We start from the raw sequence: 15,210 nt of genomic DNA on the forward strand, positions 1-15,210 counted from the left end.
AATAATGAAAATATGGGGTTTGCTACATAGATTTATCAAGGTAAGGTAGGTTTATGGAAAAAAAATACAAATATAGAGATACATCTACCGTAGATATAAACTATTCTTTCTGGGTGGTTATTTAAAGATACTTAACAAAGGGGTCCAATTACTTACACTCTCTCATGAGTGATGGACTACTAACTTCTCTATCTTACCAATCAGCAGCTCTCCACAAAAAGAGCAATTAGAGAAAAGTTATACACTTGTAGGCTGTTTTACAGATATAATTGTTATTGTTATTGACATTTTGTCAAGAGAGAACACAAACCACATTTAATGTACAAATAAAATTAGAAAAATAAAAAAATGTTTTTTTAAAGACGAGCACATTAATGTTAATATATATACACATGTTCCTAAAATATGCTGTAGTTTTCTAAAACAAAATGTAAGTTAAAATTTCAATTGTCAATTTAAAGTTAAAACTAAGAACATAGTTTCTGCCATCCTGATTATTAAAAAGGTTTGATTCTTTACTTCATAGCATATTTAATTATTTTTTCACAAAACAAAAGTTTCCTAAAGTTTTTGAAATGTTACTTCATTCTGAATTTCCTCTTACTATTTTGCTTTTACTTCTAGAAGACTAAATACAGTGACTGAGATATCAGAATCAGTGAAAAAAAAAAGAATTAGAAAAACTTAAATTGAAACATGCAACCCAATTTAATTTGGTATCACAAATATAGGAACTGAGTAGTAAAACTGCAGAATGAGCCATCAATAGGCAGAGTAAAAGACAGAGGCACCGTCTGTTCCTGGAACAGCAACCAACAGTTGAGATACTATTTTTTGCAATGGTTGACTAAATATGGTCAGGGAAGAGAGAGGCAAAAGACAGCCTGGGAGTGGATGTTTCAAATGCCTGGCTGCCTATAAAGCTGAAATAGTTTTGCTAGTGCCCTGAGTAGCAAATGGATTCATGCTAAACAGCATGCATGTGGAAGTCCTGACCTCAAGAGCAGCGTTTGACCTCTAAAAATGAAAAATAACTACAAGCAACCTGTCTTGGAACTAAAATTCAAGCATGAAGAAATCATGTCCTCTTTCTATGGAGAAAGAAACAATACTTGCTTGAGAAAGGGGGATGGATGAAGGTGTATGCTGATTTTTTTTTTATTTTTTACAATCTCATGGACATTTTTGAATTATTTTCAATTATCTAAACAAGATGAGATTATCATTCTTTGGGTTTTTCTAGCATCTATCTTGGATATTTCTGTTTTCTGTCCAGCAGGTTCAAGAAACTTAGTTTTATGCATAACACCTAAATGGTTAGGAAAACACAAGATACCTTGTAAGATACGTGCTCATATTTTAATTATACTTGCTTTATAGTGAAATATGTATTCATTTTCACCTCTCCATTGCTTCCCCCCTCCCACATAATGAAGAGCTGAATCAGCGATAGAGTGAACATTCAAGATGAGATGGCTGCTGCTGATGTCTCTCTCTAGGTCATCCAACTGCAAATGCTGCATGATAAGCTTACAGGTAATAGAGCATTAGAAGACCTGAATTATTCCACAGATTTAAAGGATTCATATTTGCATGTATTTTTTAATAATTTGTGTATTTTTATATTAATCTCAATTGCTGCTTAACATACTACTAGTGTGCTTAAATATCAAGTATTTCAAGTGTAAAGTGTTAATATGGGAAACAATCAGCTTTCAGTAATATCATAGCTTAATACTATTGGACAAGAAATCTTGTCAATTGTATTTTAAGTATTATATCTACTAATACGTTAGCATTTCAAAAAATATTAATTTTACATTACCCCATTGTTACTTTTACATTATATTCTGGATCCATTCCATTATATATTAAAAGGGTACGGCATGATTTAGTAATAAAGTACTTTTACTAAGAGTTTAAAAATATTATTTTAGAGCATGAGCAATATCATTTAAATTTGAAACAAGCAAGTTGTAATTGTTCTGCTGCATTGCTGTTTCTTCTTGTAGAATTGTGCTAGCTACTGCTAGTCTCTGATTTGCTCTCTATCAGCTGCACTAGGTTTTTCTCTTGAGCTGCAGAAACTGAACAACTGGTTTTCTTTAACACGATGAACTGGAGCTTTTTTCCTTAATTTTTGAAAATGTGTAAGTAATGGATGAATGTTCTTGTTCTAATTATAAACATATTTTACAAAAGGATTTTTGTATCATTTAAAAGGAATTCTGTACATTTCTTTTTTTAAATCCAATTTTTTTTGCAACCTGATATTGGGTTTTTTTCTGTATTATGATTAATACGAACCCAAAGATAAACTACAGTATCGGCCAACTAAACCTATGAAGATATATAAGCTATTAAACTTACAACAATTTTGACATGAAAAAGTACATTTTAATATGAACTTTTCTAATTTGAAAATGTTCTGCAAAACCTAGTCCACATTGGTTTGAATTAAAAGTAAAGGCCAAATCTTCATATTTGCAACTTATTTTCTTTCTTGGAATATAATCAACTATTTATTCGTCTATATTCTCATTAATTATAAAATACAAACAACTGAGATTCTTCCCAAAGGCATATAGATCGTTACAAAATAGATCATTTTTTCCACTTTACCAGATACTAATATAAATATGATAAAATATGAGTGAAGACTAATGATAATGCAAGCTCAGAGTGGAATACAAGAATACATATTACCATTTCATGAAGGTATTTTGTATAATCAAACTTTGGTGAAATCATGCTGTTCGCCAGGCTTAATAGCCAATAAAAAGCAACAGAAACCTAACAAGTACCTGAACCTTCATGAAAGAACAATTCTTTTTAATGTGTTTTAAACTATTGTACAAGTAAAGTAGACAAAGGCTTTAATTCTCGGTAATAAGGCCAGATACTAAGAAACAAGAGCAAAAATGTGTTTTTAAAATTCACCAGGAATAACTATTTTATACTTTAGATTAAAAAGGGGACGAAATGTTGTTCAGTTTTATCCAACAGATAGCAGCTATGAAAACCTGCCCAGAGCACATACTTCTTTATGTACCCATATGAACATACAATATTATGGAATGTAAAGAAGTATGTACTTTTGGCAGGCGTGAACAACCAGTAAAAGAAAAATAAACTATATTTCACATGAAAGTCATGGTTTTTAAAAGTGAAGATAACATGCAAAAGGATCAAATGAATATTAGCATAGAAGAACAAATTGGAGGGAAGGGGGAAATAATAGGACAATTGTTTAAAGAACTGATACTAACAGTATTGCTCAACCATTTATTTATTTGTTTTATTAATTCAAAACCTAAATAAAAACACAACATATATGGCAACAGCAAACAAATAAAAACAATTACAGAATGATTTCTGGATCATAATTTTGAAGATCACAATAATATTGCTTCTGAACCTTAAAAAAACCCTCCCAATGTGATCTTTTGTCTAACCATCCACATTAATATTAAAATGATCAATCAAGAATATTTCTTAGAATATGAATCTTTGAATATAAAATATGGTTTAACATAAAATATGGTTCAAAAAGAAGGCCTTTTCATGTATGCTAAAATGAACATATTACGACTAAGACTTCTCTATGTTTTTCCACCTAACTTTTGTATTAGAAATCCACCAAGCATTTATTGCAAATTAGCACCTTTGTTGCATTTGGCACAACTGTATGTGTCTAAAATTGCCTTGTTTCCACTGAAGATTCAGTGCAAGAGTTTATTAATATGTTTAAAGCCCAGTTACACAGCTCAAACATTTCCCCTCTTGACTTTATCTCATTTTTTGGGGCGGTGGGGGGGGGGGGGAGAGGAAGCATCATGTACCTTGCATGGTTTTGTTTTTTTCCCTAACTTTATTATTTTTGGTAAGTAACTCAAGACCGCAACCACACATAATACACTTTTCTCTTCCTGTTTCTCCCACAACAACACCACTGTCAGGTGAATTAGACTCATACTCACTTGGTCCCTAGCCTGGTGTTTTAACCACTAGAGTAAATTGATAAAAGATAAATAATTAATTATGCGCACACGTGCACACACATGCACTGAGCTAGCACAGGCAAAGTGGAACCCTATAATCAACTCATGCCTTTAATTTTTCCATTTGCAAGCATGTCAATATAATTTAATTGGCTTGATGTACAAGGAGATGTGCCACTGAGCTGAAGCAGGGCCAGGAATTTGCTCTTTTAGCATCTTTTCAGGGACATAATTGGCCTACTGGCTGCTTAAAGCCCCTATTTTATTTCATTTTATGAAAAAAAATCTGTGGGGAATTGTGCTATTTGGCAGTGCTAGCCGGCGAGATATTAGAGCCTCAAAAAGAAGGAGATTGCTTGCAACACATGGCTTTCCCACCAATTTGAAACCATTGTTGCTGCTGGAAATAAAAAAAGGACAAATTAAATAAAGTTCCTCGTTATATTAAATGTACATTAGTCAAAATTAAATCTGAATAGTATATTGTATTTATTTAACAAATATAGCGTTATGTTTGATAGGGAAAATATTACTGTATTCTGTAACTGCCAAGGCAATCTTCACCGCCTTTAAATGTTCAAAGTGTAAGAAGAGTTTTTGCCAGATGGTAACAGCACACATGCTAGAAATGTGTGTGGATTAGACAATTTTGTATTTTCTTTTTTCTAACATGGTTCTTTTTGTTTTATTTTGCTTTGGTCTATGACTAAAAAGGTGATGTAGCAAGCAAATATCAATAACCTGTATGTCAGAGTAAATCTATATTTTGAAAGTTTATTTCATCAGATGAAAGTAAATCAGTTTAAATTTGGCAGATTCAGCATCTTTCCTATCTGCAAAATTAATTAAGATGTTCTTTAAGGTAGAACATTTTCATTTCATTCTGTTCAGAGAATAATTGTACAGTTAAAAGGCTATACAAGGCTAAAAAGCATTCCCCATTATTTAATATTAACCTAATTATTTTTAGGAGAAAATCAATACTGTTTAGGTAAATCTTGTTTTTAAAATATCTCATTATTTTAAAAAGAATTTATTTTAATCCTTCATGTTTAGGTACATGGAAGTTTTACTAGTTATACAAAGGATGTTAATGTGTAAAATATATAGTTTTCTGACTGAAAATTCAAAGTAGGCTAAGTGGGATTAAACTTTATAGTATATGACACCTAGGCTCTTGGGCTTCATGCTTTAAATTTAATTTTTAATTGCCATCTCTTAAGATCTTGTTTAGTTTATTATTTTTTTCTGCCAGAAAAAAGATACCACTAGTTCTTAAGAATTTAACAATACATTTGTTATTTAAACCGAAACTAAAAAAAAGTCTGCAAATAAATTGTTCTATACCTTTACTAAACAATTAATTATAATTCACTGAGTAATGTGCAAAGCAGAAATAAATATTGGTATTGTCATTAACACATTTTATTCTATAATCAACAGATTGATGATCAGAAAACAGCCTTCATTAGCAACAAAGTTGGCAAACCTGTCTGAATTCTATGAAGCACTGCCTATTTCTAATAATAAGTCATCTGAGCAATAATTAAATATTAACTTCTGTAAGGTCACTTTTTAAAAACAATGATGATAAATTGAATAAGATACTTTGTACTTTTTCCCAAAACATAATTATACCCCAGCACTAAAGCAAGCCTTAGAATTATGTATGCAGCTTTATAAAAACAAATCTTAATACTTCTTTGAACATTGTCAGTCATGCTAAAATGTCACTCCCTTACTTATGTCAGCTGCTGAATTCTAACTAAGTACAAACTCTCTGGACATCTGCTGACACAGTTGTAATTCAGACATCTCAACCATTTGACTGACAAGGATAACAGATGCTGACATTATCAAATGCTGCTATACTTCTTTCCATGGTCACTTTTTGCCCTGATATAGCCAGTACATGAAAACTGTTGCCTTCTAAAAGAATACTTGAACAGCTGGACCACTGCAGTCCCATATTACTGACAAAAATAGATGCAGTTTTAAATGTTCAAGTTTTATATATGATAAATTTCTATTAAACCCTAAGCATATACATACTGTATATTTAGAGAAATCTGTCTTTGCAATAAAAGATTTCATATACCGTATATACTCGAGTATAAGCCGAGTTTTTCAGCACGTTTTTTGTGCTGAAAAACGTCCCCTCGGCTTATACTCGGGTCTATACGGCTTTTACTCGAGTTTTTTTTTTAAGCCTCGGCTTATACTCGAGTATATCGGCTTATACTCGAGTTTTTTTTTCTTTTTCACATTTTACCGGACGGCGGGAAGCCCTGCGGTGCAGTGAGGCGGGCGGGGAGCCGCCAGCCTTCTCAGCTGAGGGAGGGAGGGTTTTCCCAACCGGTAGGTGCCTCATTTCCCACCCTCGGCTTATACTCGAGTCCCCAGTTTACCCCAGTTTTTGGGGTAAAATTGGGGACCTCGGCTTATACTCGGATCGGCTTATATTCGAGTATATACGGTAACTTATGCATTATTATAGCCCAAATTAATCTTACCCCAATTTAGCATGACTTAAAGTTCACAGGTCTTCAAATAAGATGCTGTTCTATACTTAAAAATGAATCCCATTTTATTAACTAAAACATATGCATATTAAGTTATATGCTGAAGTATGACAACTATATGCCAAAAATGGTGAAATCATTTTTCAAAAACAGATGTAGATAGAATATGTATAGAACTAACCTGTTAACAGAAAAAGTCTTTCAAAATAAAACTCATTCTAGAAATATTAACCAGAGTTATACTTGGAGAACAATTATAAAAACCTTGTGACACTGTTCTCTAATTAATTCCTTCAGGAAACTTCTGTAAAAATATATTCACATTCTCACCCAAGAAACACAAATAATTAAGAAGGAGAATTATTGCAAGCCATTACTGTTTTCTCCGATGGCTTAAGTTTAAGTTTATTTTTAATAATATAAAAATGAAGCATTATAAACAAAAATTAAAAGTAAGGGAGTATATGATTCCCCATATCTGATATTTATTTAATGGACAAAAAGCTGTATGTTTCCTAAACTTCAATTTATTTAATAAATTTCTATGGGCACCCATCTCATACAGATGGTTCTGGGCATCTTGACAGTTAAAATAGGAATAAACCAGAGTAAAAAAGAAGTACAATTGAAATTAGAAACAACATAAATAACATAAAATAGCAGCAGAGAACACTTCTGACATCACTCTTTCGTTATAATCATGGCCAAGAAACTGGCTCACCCATACAATCAGGGTCCCAGGCTTGATGGCAAAACTAGGTTTTCAATGCTTTGCTTAAGCTGGTAAAATGGAATCAAATCACATGTTTAATGGATTTGGTCCCCTTCAACCAGCTGTAGCTATGTATTGATCACTACAAGACAAGTGGTTTTATCAACTGATTTTTAATAATAGAAATATTAAAAAGGGAAAACTTATACAAAACTGACAATCACAATCTATTCTGGGAAGATTAACATAACTTTGTTCCTTTTCTTTTTTTCCAAGTCATGTTTGATGCCTGAGGATTTTATAGATGCATTCATTTGGTTTTCTTGGCAAGAATACTGAAGTGGTTTGCTATTACGTTTTTCCAGTTTCGACTTCTCACTGTAACTTATAGTACAGCTATTTCTTAGCCATTATCTATCCAAATAATAAGTTGGCTTGATCTTGCTTAGCTGAATTACTAGATACCATGCTTCCGAAAGAAAAGATACAAATTAGAAATTAAACATGTACTGTAAGAATTTTACTTTGTGAAGACTCCTTTTCTGTATTCTGAACTTACTGGAGCAGAAGCTAATGTAATTTCAGCACTGGTGATGGATCATCTTCCTCTACCTGAACTTTAAGAAATTTGGAACTAATTAGACAGCTGGTATGGCATAAACAGTTTTGCTATCAACTGAGGAAATAACCTGGAACACAGAAGGAAGATTAGACTGGGACTGCTGTTGGTGGTCCACATTCACTCCACAATTCACCACCTAAGATGACTATCTGTAATGGCTGAAGCTGCCAAGGGCAGAAATATAGTTTAAAAAAATAAGATCGTATCAAAACTCTGTACAGGTACTCTTAGAATGGGCACGAAAAAAATTGTTTATCACATAAGGGGAAAAAAGAGACAAAAAATTTAAACCCGGAACCTGACATATTAATATAGTTGGATTAATAAAAACTGCCGTAGTTGATCTTTGTTATTAGGGCAGCATCTTTTTCAATAAAAGCATTTTATGTATTTGAACTTTGTTCTTGAATCTTCCAGTGCTAGGCTCATGATTGCATGTTTGCTTTCATTTCCATGCCCAGGATGAAGCTATAACAAGAACTGGCAATTCTCAGGTTAGATAAAACTATTATATAAATAATTTCACAATCTCAAGTACAGGAAGAAAATGTTCAAATTTCTCTAGATGCAAAAAAGCAGAAGGAAAAACTCTAGAATTTAAATGGAGGAAGGAGAGAAGTTCTGTAGTACAGGGGTCACCAACCTTTCGGATCTCAGGTACCACTAAATTTATAATTTTAAATCCCATGGACCACTAATATAATCTGCCTAATGACCGGCTGGGTGGGCGTGGCAAGGTGGTCATGTGACTGGGTGGGCATGGCCAACTCAATGTCACTCACGTTGAGGGGCACCTTGCCAGCCTCTACTTGCTACTTCTCACCTGTCCACCCGCCTGGGCTCTTTAGGGCCCCAATGGGAAGCAGTTGCTGGAGCTAAGCAGCCACCATGAGAAAGAGTTGGCAAAACAGCTGGCTCAGTTCAAATTGGATTGAGTGAGAAGGAGGCTCAGCAAGCATAGGCTTTCCAAACAGAGGGAAGACCTGCGGGAGTGCAAGGACAGGTACCAGCGCCTGGCGGTTCAGTGGGCTGAGATGGTCAGCCAGTTCCAGCCCATGATGCTGTCCCATTGGAACAAGGTCCACCACTCTTCACCACCAGCAGCCCTTCCCTTCAGTCTTCGCCCAAAACCCCACACCAGGAGGCTGAAGCAGACCCCAAATCTGAATTTCTGCCCCTCTCTGACCCACACAAAAAGACCCTGAAGGGGGAGACTCTCTACAGCAACACAAATGTTCATTGCAAATATCCGTCCCAGGGGCCGTAGTTTGAGGACCCCTGATTTAGGGCAATATAAAAAAAGGAAATAATTTTTCTGGGGACCACCAGTGGTCCATGGACCACCAGTTGGTGACTGCTGTTGAAGTATATATATTTTCTCCACATGTGGCTTTTATCTTTCTGCAATAAAATAGTTTATCTAGCAATATCGTATTTGTGAGTTTCTGGGGTTGTTTGTAGAGTCAATATTTATTGCTGTGCCTGCTATAAAGTCTAGTACCATCTTACTCTGCTGAAAAATCCAGCATACTTTAGTAATTTAAGAAAGCAAAATATCATTTCCCCAAAAGACCCAATCAGAAAATAAGCCTAGCATGATTTTTCAGGATGCTTGTAATATACCCCAAAAATAAGCCCATTAAAATTGTCAGCCAGACTGACACATTTAGTACCATATTGCCCGAAAATAATACCTAACAGGAAAATAAGCCTTAATGCATCTTTTGAAGCAAAAGACCTGGTAGTATTATCAGGGAAACATGGGTATGAGGTAGTGATCACTAACTGAAAAAGTTTTTAAAAGAGAAAAATTTATCGTTCCCCATTAGCTATAGTAGCTTTGGGCCAATCTTCAGATTTAAATGCAATTTATCTAAAAATAACAGATACTGCTCATTTTGGGAATTTTGGGTTAGACTTTGGATCTTTTCCCTTATGGCACACAGATGCAATCTCACAAACAATGTTTTTATCATCTACAGAAGCTCAAGATACAGTTAAAGCAGATTCTTCACTTTCTCCATATGCAACAAAATAAAGAATTAAATTAGTATCAAATACAAATAGGGTGACAAAAATGTATTCAACTTCATTTTTTCCATTAAATTAACATTGACCTTCCTAAAACATAAGTTAAGCTAGCATCTGAATAAAAATGCCATTAAATTACAAGACCTCAGTAAATTACTATTGGATAATGTATTTTTCCATCTATAACATAACATAGTAACAGAGTTGGAAGGGACCTTGGAGGTCTTCTAGTCCAACCCCCTGCTTTGTATTACTTGTAGTTTTCAATCCAAGCTCTGAAGGCCAGTTTTGAATTAATAGGCTAACCCCAATCTAAAAAGACATGCCGCCAAATAGATACAGACACCTTTGATTCTATTACTTCCTTACATAATTGAGATATCTGTGGAAGACATTTTTTTCATCCAAATAGAGAACTACAGGTTTCTGACTACTAGCATTACATTGTTAACAACATTCACATTAACCATTACAGAATGATTAAGTGGCAAATGTACTAGCTAAACTCTGGCCCATGATATGCCAAAGATTAAGTATGTTATCCAAACAACAATGAACAGCATTTTCAGACATTGAAAATCACATATTGTTAACTATGGTTTCTAATAAATTTATTAAGGTGATATTAACTTACAAAAAGTAGTGCCATTTCTGAGAACAGGCACATATTCTTCTGCTAGTGCACAGTATTCAAATCCAAAATGAAAAAGGTGCTTTAAATTTGGCATTATCATCTCACTGAAATGTTCAATAGCATTTTAAAAATTGGGTCCTTTGAAGCATGCCAAAAATATACTACTGACAAGTACAACAGACACGTCCATGCTAAATCCAATATACCTTTCTCACTTTGGATCTGAATACCATTAGTTGCTATTGTCTTAATCAGGTAGTATACCAACTTCTGGTATACATTAGTCAATTAGGAGAGTATCATGTATAGAATTTCTAAATGAACAGATAGTTGATTACGGAATATTATTTTAAAAATTCAGCCAATAGCCCTCTTTATACATTAATTTCCATTCCCTTTTGGGCAAGAACAATTTTAGTTACAATGACATACCAGCTAGCAATGACATAAATTATAGCTTGTAAACTTAATTACACTCATAGGCTGGTTGAAAATTAAGCTGTTTTGAAAGTAGTCAGATCTAAAGAGAGTCCGTGGCTGAAATCAGAAAATGTATGATGTTATAATGTGCTTCACAGGCACAAGAAGAATGCTAGTGAATTGGGCCAATGGCCTGTCCAGTCCAGCATTCTTTGTTCAACTGTGTAGAGTGACCAACCAGATGCATTAGACCAAACATGGAGAGGACAGTGATAGTCCTATACTGTTGTTGCTTCTCAGTTGACATTTAATATATCAGCCTATGATTCTATTTCAGCAAGTAATAGTATCAAGGCTCAGAATACAGGATCAAAGACCTGAAAAAAATACCAGGGCTGTAAGCTGGTCTAGAAAGTCAAAACACACCCCAGAGGAAGAGGCTCAGAATTCAATTTTACTTTGTTGTTTTAGTTATCAACTATATGAATTCATCAGGAGTCAAGCTCAATTTAAGGGCATCTTTATCTTATCTGCAATCCCAAAAGAACCAAACAGCCAACAAGAATAGTAGCCACCAATGGAATTTACTTCAATGAATTTTCTCTTACCATTTTTAAAACTAAGTCAGCCATCATGTCTGATGGCAGCAAATTCCAACAGCTTAACAATAAGGCTTGGGCAAAGCCTTTAAAAGAGAGGCTTCGTAATACGCATAAGCCCATATGAAGCATTTATTCACAAATCATTAAAGAAGCCATAAGGTTTGCAAGGCTCATGCAGCTGCTTCGAAAGAGGCAAAAGCCAAGCCAAGTGGTTTGTGTATGACCACACATATGGAAATAGTCAAGAGCAGCTGCACAAGCTTTGTAAGCATGCTTTAGCAATTTGAAAAGAAAAGCTTTGTATACATGTCCACATGTTAGGAAGCACTTCTTTAAAGGCTTTTCACAGTTCTGTTAATTATTCATTCCGTAAAGTAGTCAGTAGTGTGGGGGGGGACAACAACAACAAGGGAAAGAAGATCAGATAAAAGCCCAACTCCTTTTCTTCCTATGTTGCAATTCTTGTCACGTATCCAAAGAGGCATAGCTTGCAGCACAACTACAATATTTTAACAGAAAGACAATGATCCTGTGGAGGTGCTAAAGGTAGTATTTTATTTTATTGGGCTTAAACTTCCTCCATAATTAGTTTCAGTGGGTGATTCTGAGTTTTAACATCACAACAGAAAAAGCAAAATGTTATACTGGTTCATCAATTCTATAGTGTTCAATTATATAATTTTAATACTTCAACTACCGAGATATAGAAATATTAATGTTAAAACTCTTCTGAATTAATGTTAACATTTTTACTATAACACTATGCTTATCAAACATTAGAAGGCAGTAAACCTATACAATACCTTGGATTTCCCCTTAATGCAGCATGATGAAGAGCATTAAATCCATTGTTATTTGTAATAGTAACATCTGCTCCAGCTTCCAGGAGGACTGCTAAAATGTCATCACGCTTTTTGCTTATTGCGTCATGCAGAGGAGTATCACCCTCAGAATCCTAAAAATAAATATTAGTCAATTTATATCAATTTCTTTATCTCCCTCCGTAAGCAGAGGTGGGCTGCTGCCGGTTGAGACCACTTCACCCGAACCGGTTGTTCCGATTCTGTGCGGTTCGGAGAACTGACAAATTGGACCACCGGCTGGCCCCGCCTGTTTTTCAGGCCATTTTCGCCGCTTTCAGGCTGTTTTTCCAGTCAAATTCAGCCCCCCCAAAAAAACTTGAAAACGGCCCCAAAAAGCTGGCTGCGACAGGAAGAAAAGCCGGGTGACCCGAACCCAGACATGTCCCCCCCCCCTTTGTCCCCAGAAGCAGCAACCTCGCACTCTTCCCCTCTCTGTTAGCCCCCTTCTTCACACGGGATCACCCAGCAACAGAGTAGGAGAGGGAGAAGGGGGAGGCGTTTCTGTGTGGCACTCTCTCCTCAAAGCTATCAGCCACTGCTGCTTCCTTCTCCCTCGACCGCATGGGCGATCCTGTGCGAAGAAGGGGGCTAGCAGAGAAGGAGAGTGCGAGATTGCTGCTTCTGGATGAAGGGACCCGGGAAGAGTCTGGGTCCAGCTTACCTAGCTTCTCTTCCTCTTGCAGCCAGCTTTCTCAATCTAACTTGATGCAGTCTCTCTCTCTCTCTCTCTCTCTCTCTCTCTCTCTCACACACACACACACACAAACTGGTTGGATCTTTCTTTCCTCCCACTCCCACCGGAGACCCCTGGATTCCCTCCCCAACCCTGCCTGTCCCATACAAGTACCACCCGTACAAGTGATGTAGAGTTGGCCACACCCACTCAGTCACATGACCCACCCAGCAATGCCCACCCAGTCATTAGGACAGAGAACAAGTTGCTAAAAAATTTGGAGCCCACCACTGTCCCTATCTACCTATCAAACTTCAAGAAAAAAATAGCTAGATATGAAAAAATTAATGTTTGGACAGAAAACATCTGTATAATTTTGAATTGACTTGATCTTAAATTAGCACAATGTAACAGCATCCTCTGTGTAAATGTTAAGATGCCTTATACAATGAAAGGCATCAATAAAATGCTGTTTCCCCTAAGCACAGAGATACATTACAGATGCAGGAAAAGAATTGCCCTAAAATATTTTAAGCTTACTCAGTAAAAATATCTTAAAATATAAGTGATTTAATATACCTTTTATCATTGACTATATTAGCTAAGATTGATATGGAATGTTGATGAAGCATATTTCTGGCAAATGATCCCAATAGAAGGGGAAAGGCTACTGTTTCAGGCCATAAACTCTAGAGTTAGCCTCAAGCACAGAATCTATCAGACAGAACACCTACAGAAAATATTCATGAGTATGATCTATTAATGCAATAAGAAAACAGATAATGTCTTGAAAGCAATCTCAGAGAAAGTTCATTTGATGCTGCTTTTCGAATAGAAAGAAAAATGCCACTTTAGTATCCTAATAAAAAACAATGTAAAAAATCAAATTAATTAACATATAGCACAATAATTTTTTATAGCAATAGACATTTTAACTAAATAAATCTCCCCCATCTATGCATCAGAAAACCCAGCAAAGTTCATTTAAAAAGAAATATCCTGATATAAGAATGTAATAAGAGCTTTCCTGAATTTAGCCAACAGCATATTTAGCTAGACACCCTATTCTTTTATTAATTTCTCCAGTTCCTCTTGACAAACATCTACATAAATAGTCATCACCATGTTTGGGTGATAGCAAAAGCAGGTAAAACGGAAACAGGCCAGCAGTGTCACAAAACTAAAGGACCACAAAAGAATTCCTGTTTACAATGGTGTACTTTTCTATTAAGAAATAATTGTTTCTCAGATTTTATAGAAACCAAAAGCACTGCTCTTAGTTTATTCATCTACATCACATCCAATCTACCATCACCTTCAGTATCTTCAACGCTTCCGTACATCCTGATAAGAAGGATGGAAAGCTGAAACTTACCATGTTCTGATGTTACACTCCAAATTATTACTTGGAGGCTAACCCTATTTAATATTTCAAAGTTACGTACGTATGAAAAAATGCTCAAATTGAGTTCATAATAAATAAAAAGTAAACAGCAAGTTAAATTACCTGGAGACTAGGATGGCAACCAAAGTCCAGTAATGTCTTCACAACTTGGAGATGACCTTTATTCACAGCAATATGAAGTGGTGTCTGTCTACGCTTATTGCGAGCATTGAGATCTGCACTGCCTCTATGTAAAACTTCTATCACAGCTCCTTCATCACCAAAGGCTGCATGATGAACAGCCCTGTCTCCATCTTTGTCCTAAATAATTAAAATTCAGCTGCATAATATTTTTGTTCTACAATTTAATGGGAGACTTTTAAATTGTTGTATATAGTTAATAAAAAGATGCAATGATATAAAGCATCAATAGTAGATGTGTGTGTATAGTTCTACTTCACATTGAGTCAGAATTAACATATAAAATAGCAATAACAATAGCACTTAGACTTGTATAACGCTTCATAGTGCTTTACTCTGTAAGCGGTTTACAGAGTCAGCATATTGCCCCCAACAATCTGGGTCCTCATTTTACTGACCTCGGAAGGATGGAAGGTTGAGTCAACCTTGAGATGGTGAGGATCAAACTCCTGGCAGTGAACTGAATTAGACTGCAATAGTGCATTCTAACCACTGCACCACCATGGCTACTGCACCACCATGGCTCCTAGCAACTTATTTTGCTG

The 15,210-nt window shown here is 35.3% G+C and overlaps 1 protein-coding gene across 3 annotated transcripts in view; it reads right to left on the minus strand.

Moving 5' to 3' along the window:
• Positions 1 to 15,210, minus strand: part of MIB1 (MIB E3 ubiquitin protein ligase 1) — a 56,021-nt gene that overhangs the window by 16,968 nt on the left and 23,843 nt on the right. For all 3 annotated transcript variants that reach the window (XR_009154063.1, XM_058174351.1, XM_058174350.1), the window contains exons 11-12: positions 14,588 to 14,785; positions 12,348 to 12,499 (exon numbers count right to left, since the gene is read on the minus strand). Coding sequence is in view for 2 of the 3 variants with exons in the window: in XM_058174351.1 (XP_058030334.1) it covers positions 12,348 to 12,499; positions 14,588 to 14,785 (350 nt within the window). In the remaining variant the exon portion in view is untranslated. The remainder of the gene's footprint in view (positions 1 to 12,347; positions 12,500 to 14,587; positions 14,786 to 15,210) is intronic.

The sequence above is a fragment of the Ahaetulla prasina genome, chromosome 3 (genome assembly GCF_028640845.1).
Source record: "Ahaetulla prasina isolate Xishuangbanna chromosome 3, ASM2864084v1, whole genome shotgun sequence".
Lineage (NCBI taxonomy): Eukaryota > Metazoa > Chordata > Lepidosauria > Squamata > Colubridae > Ahaetulla > Ahaetulla prasina.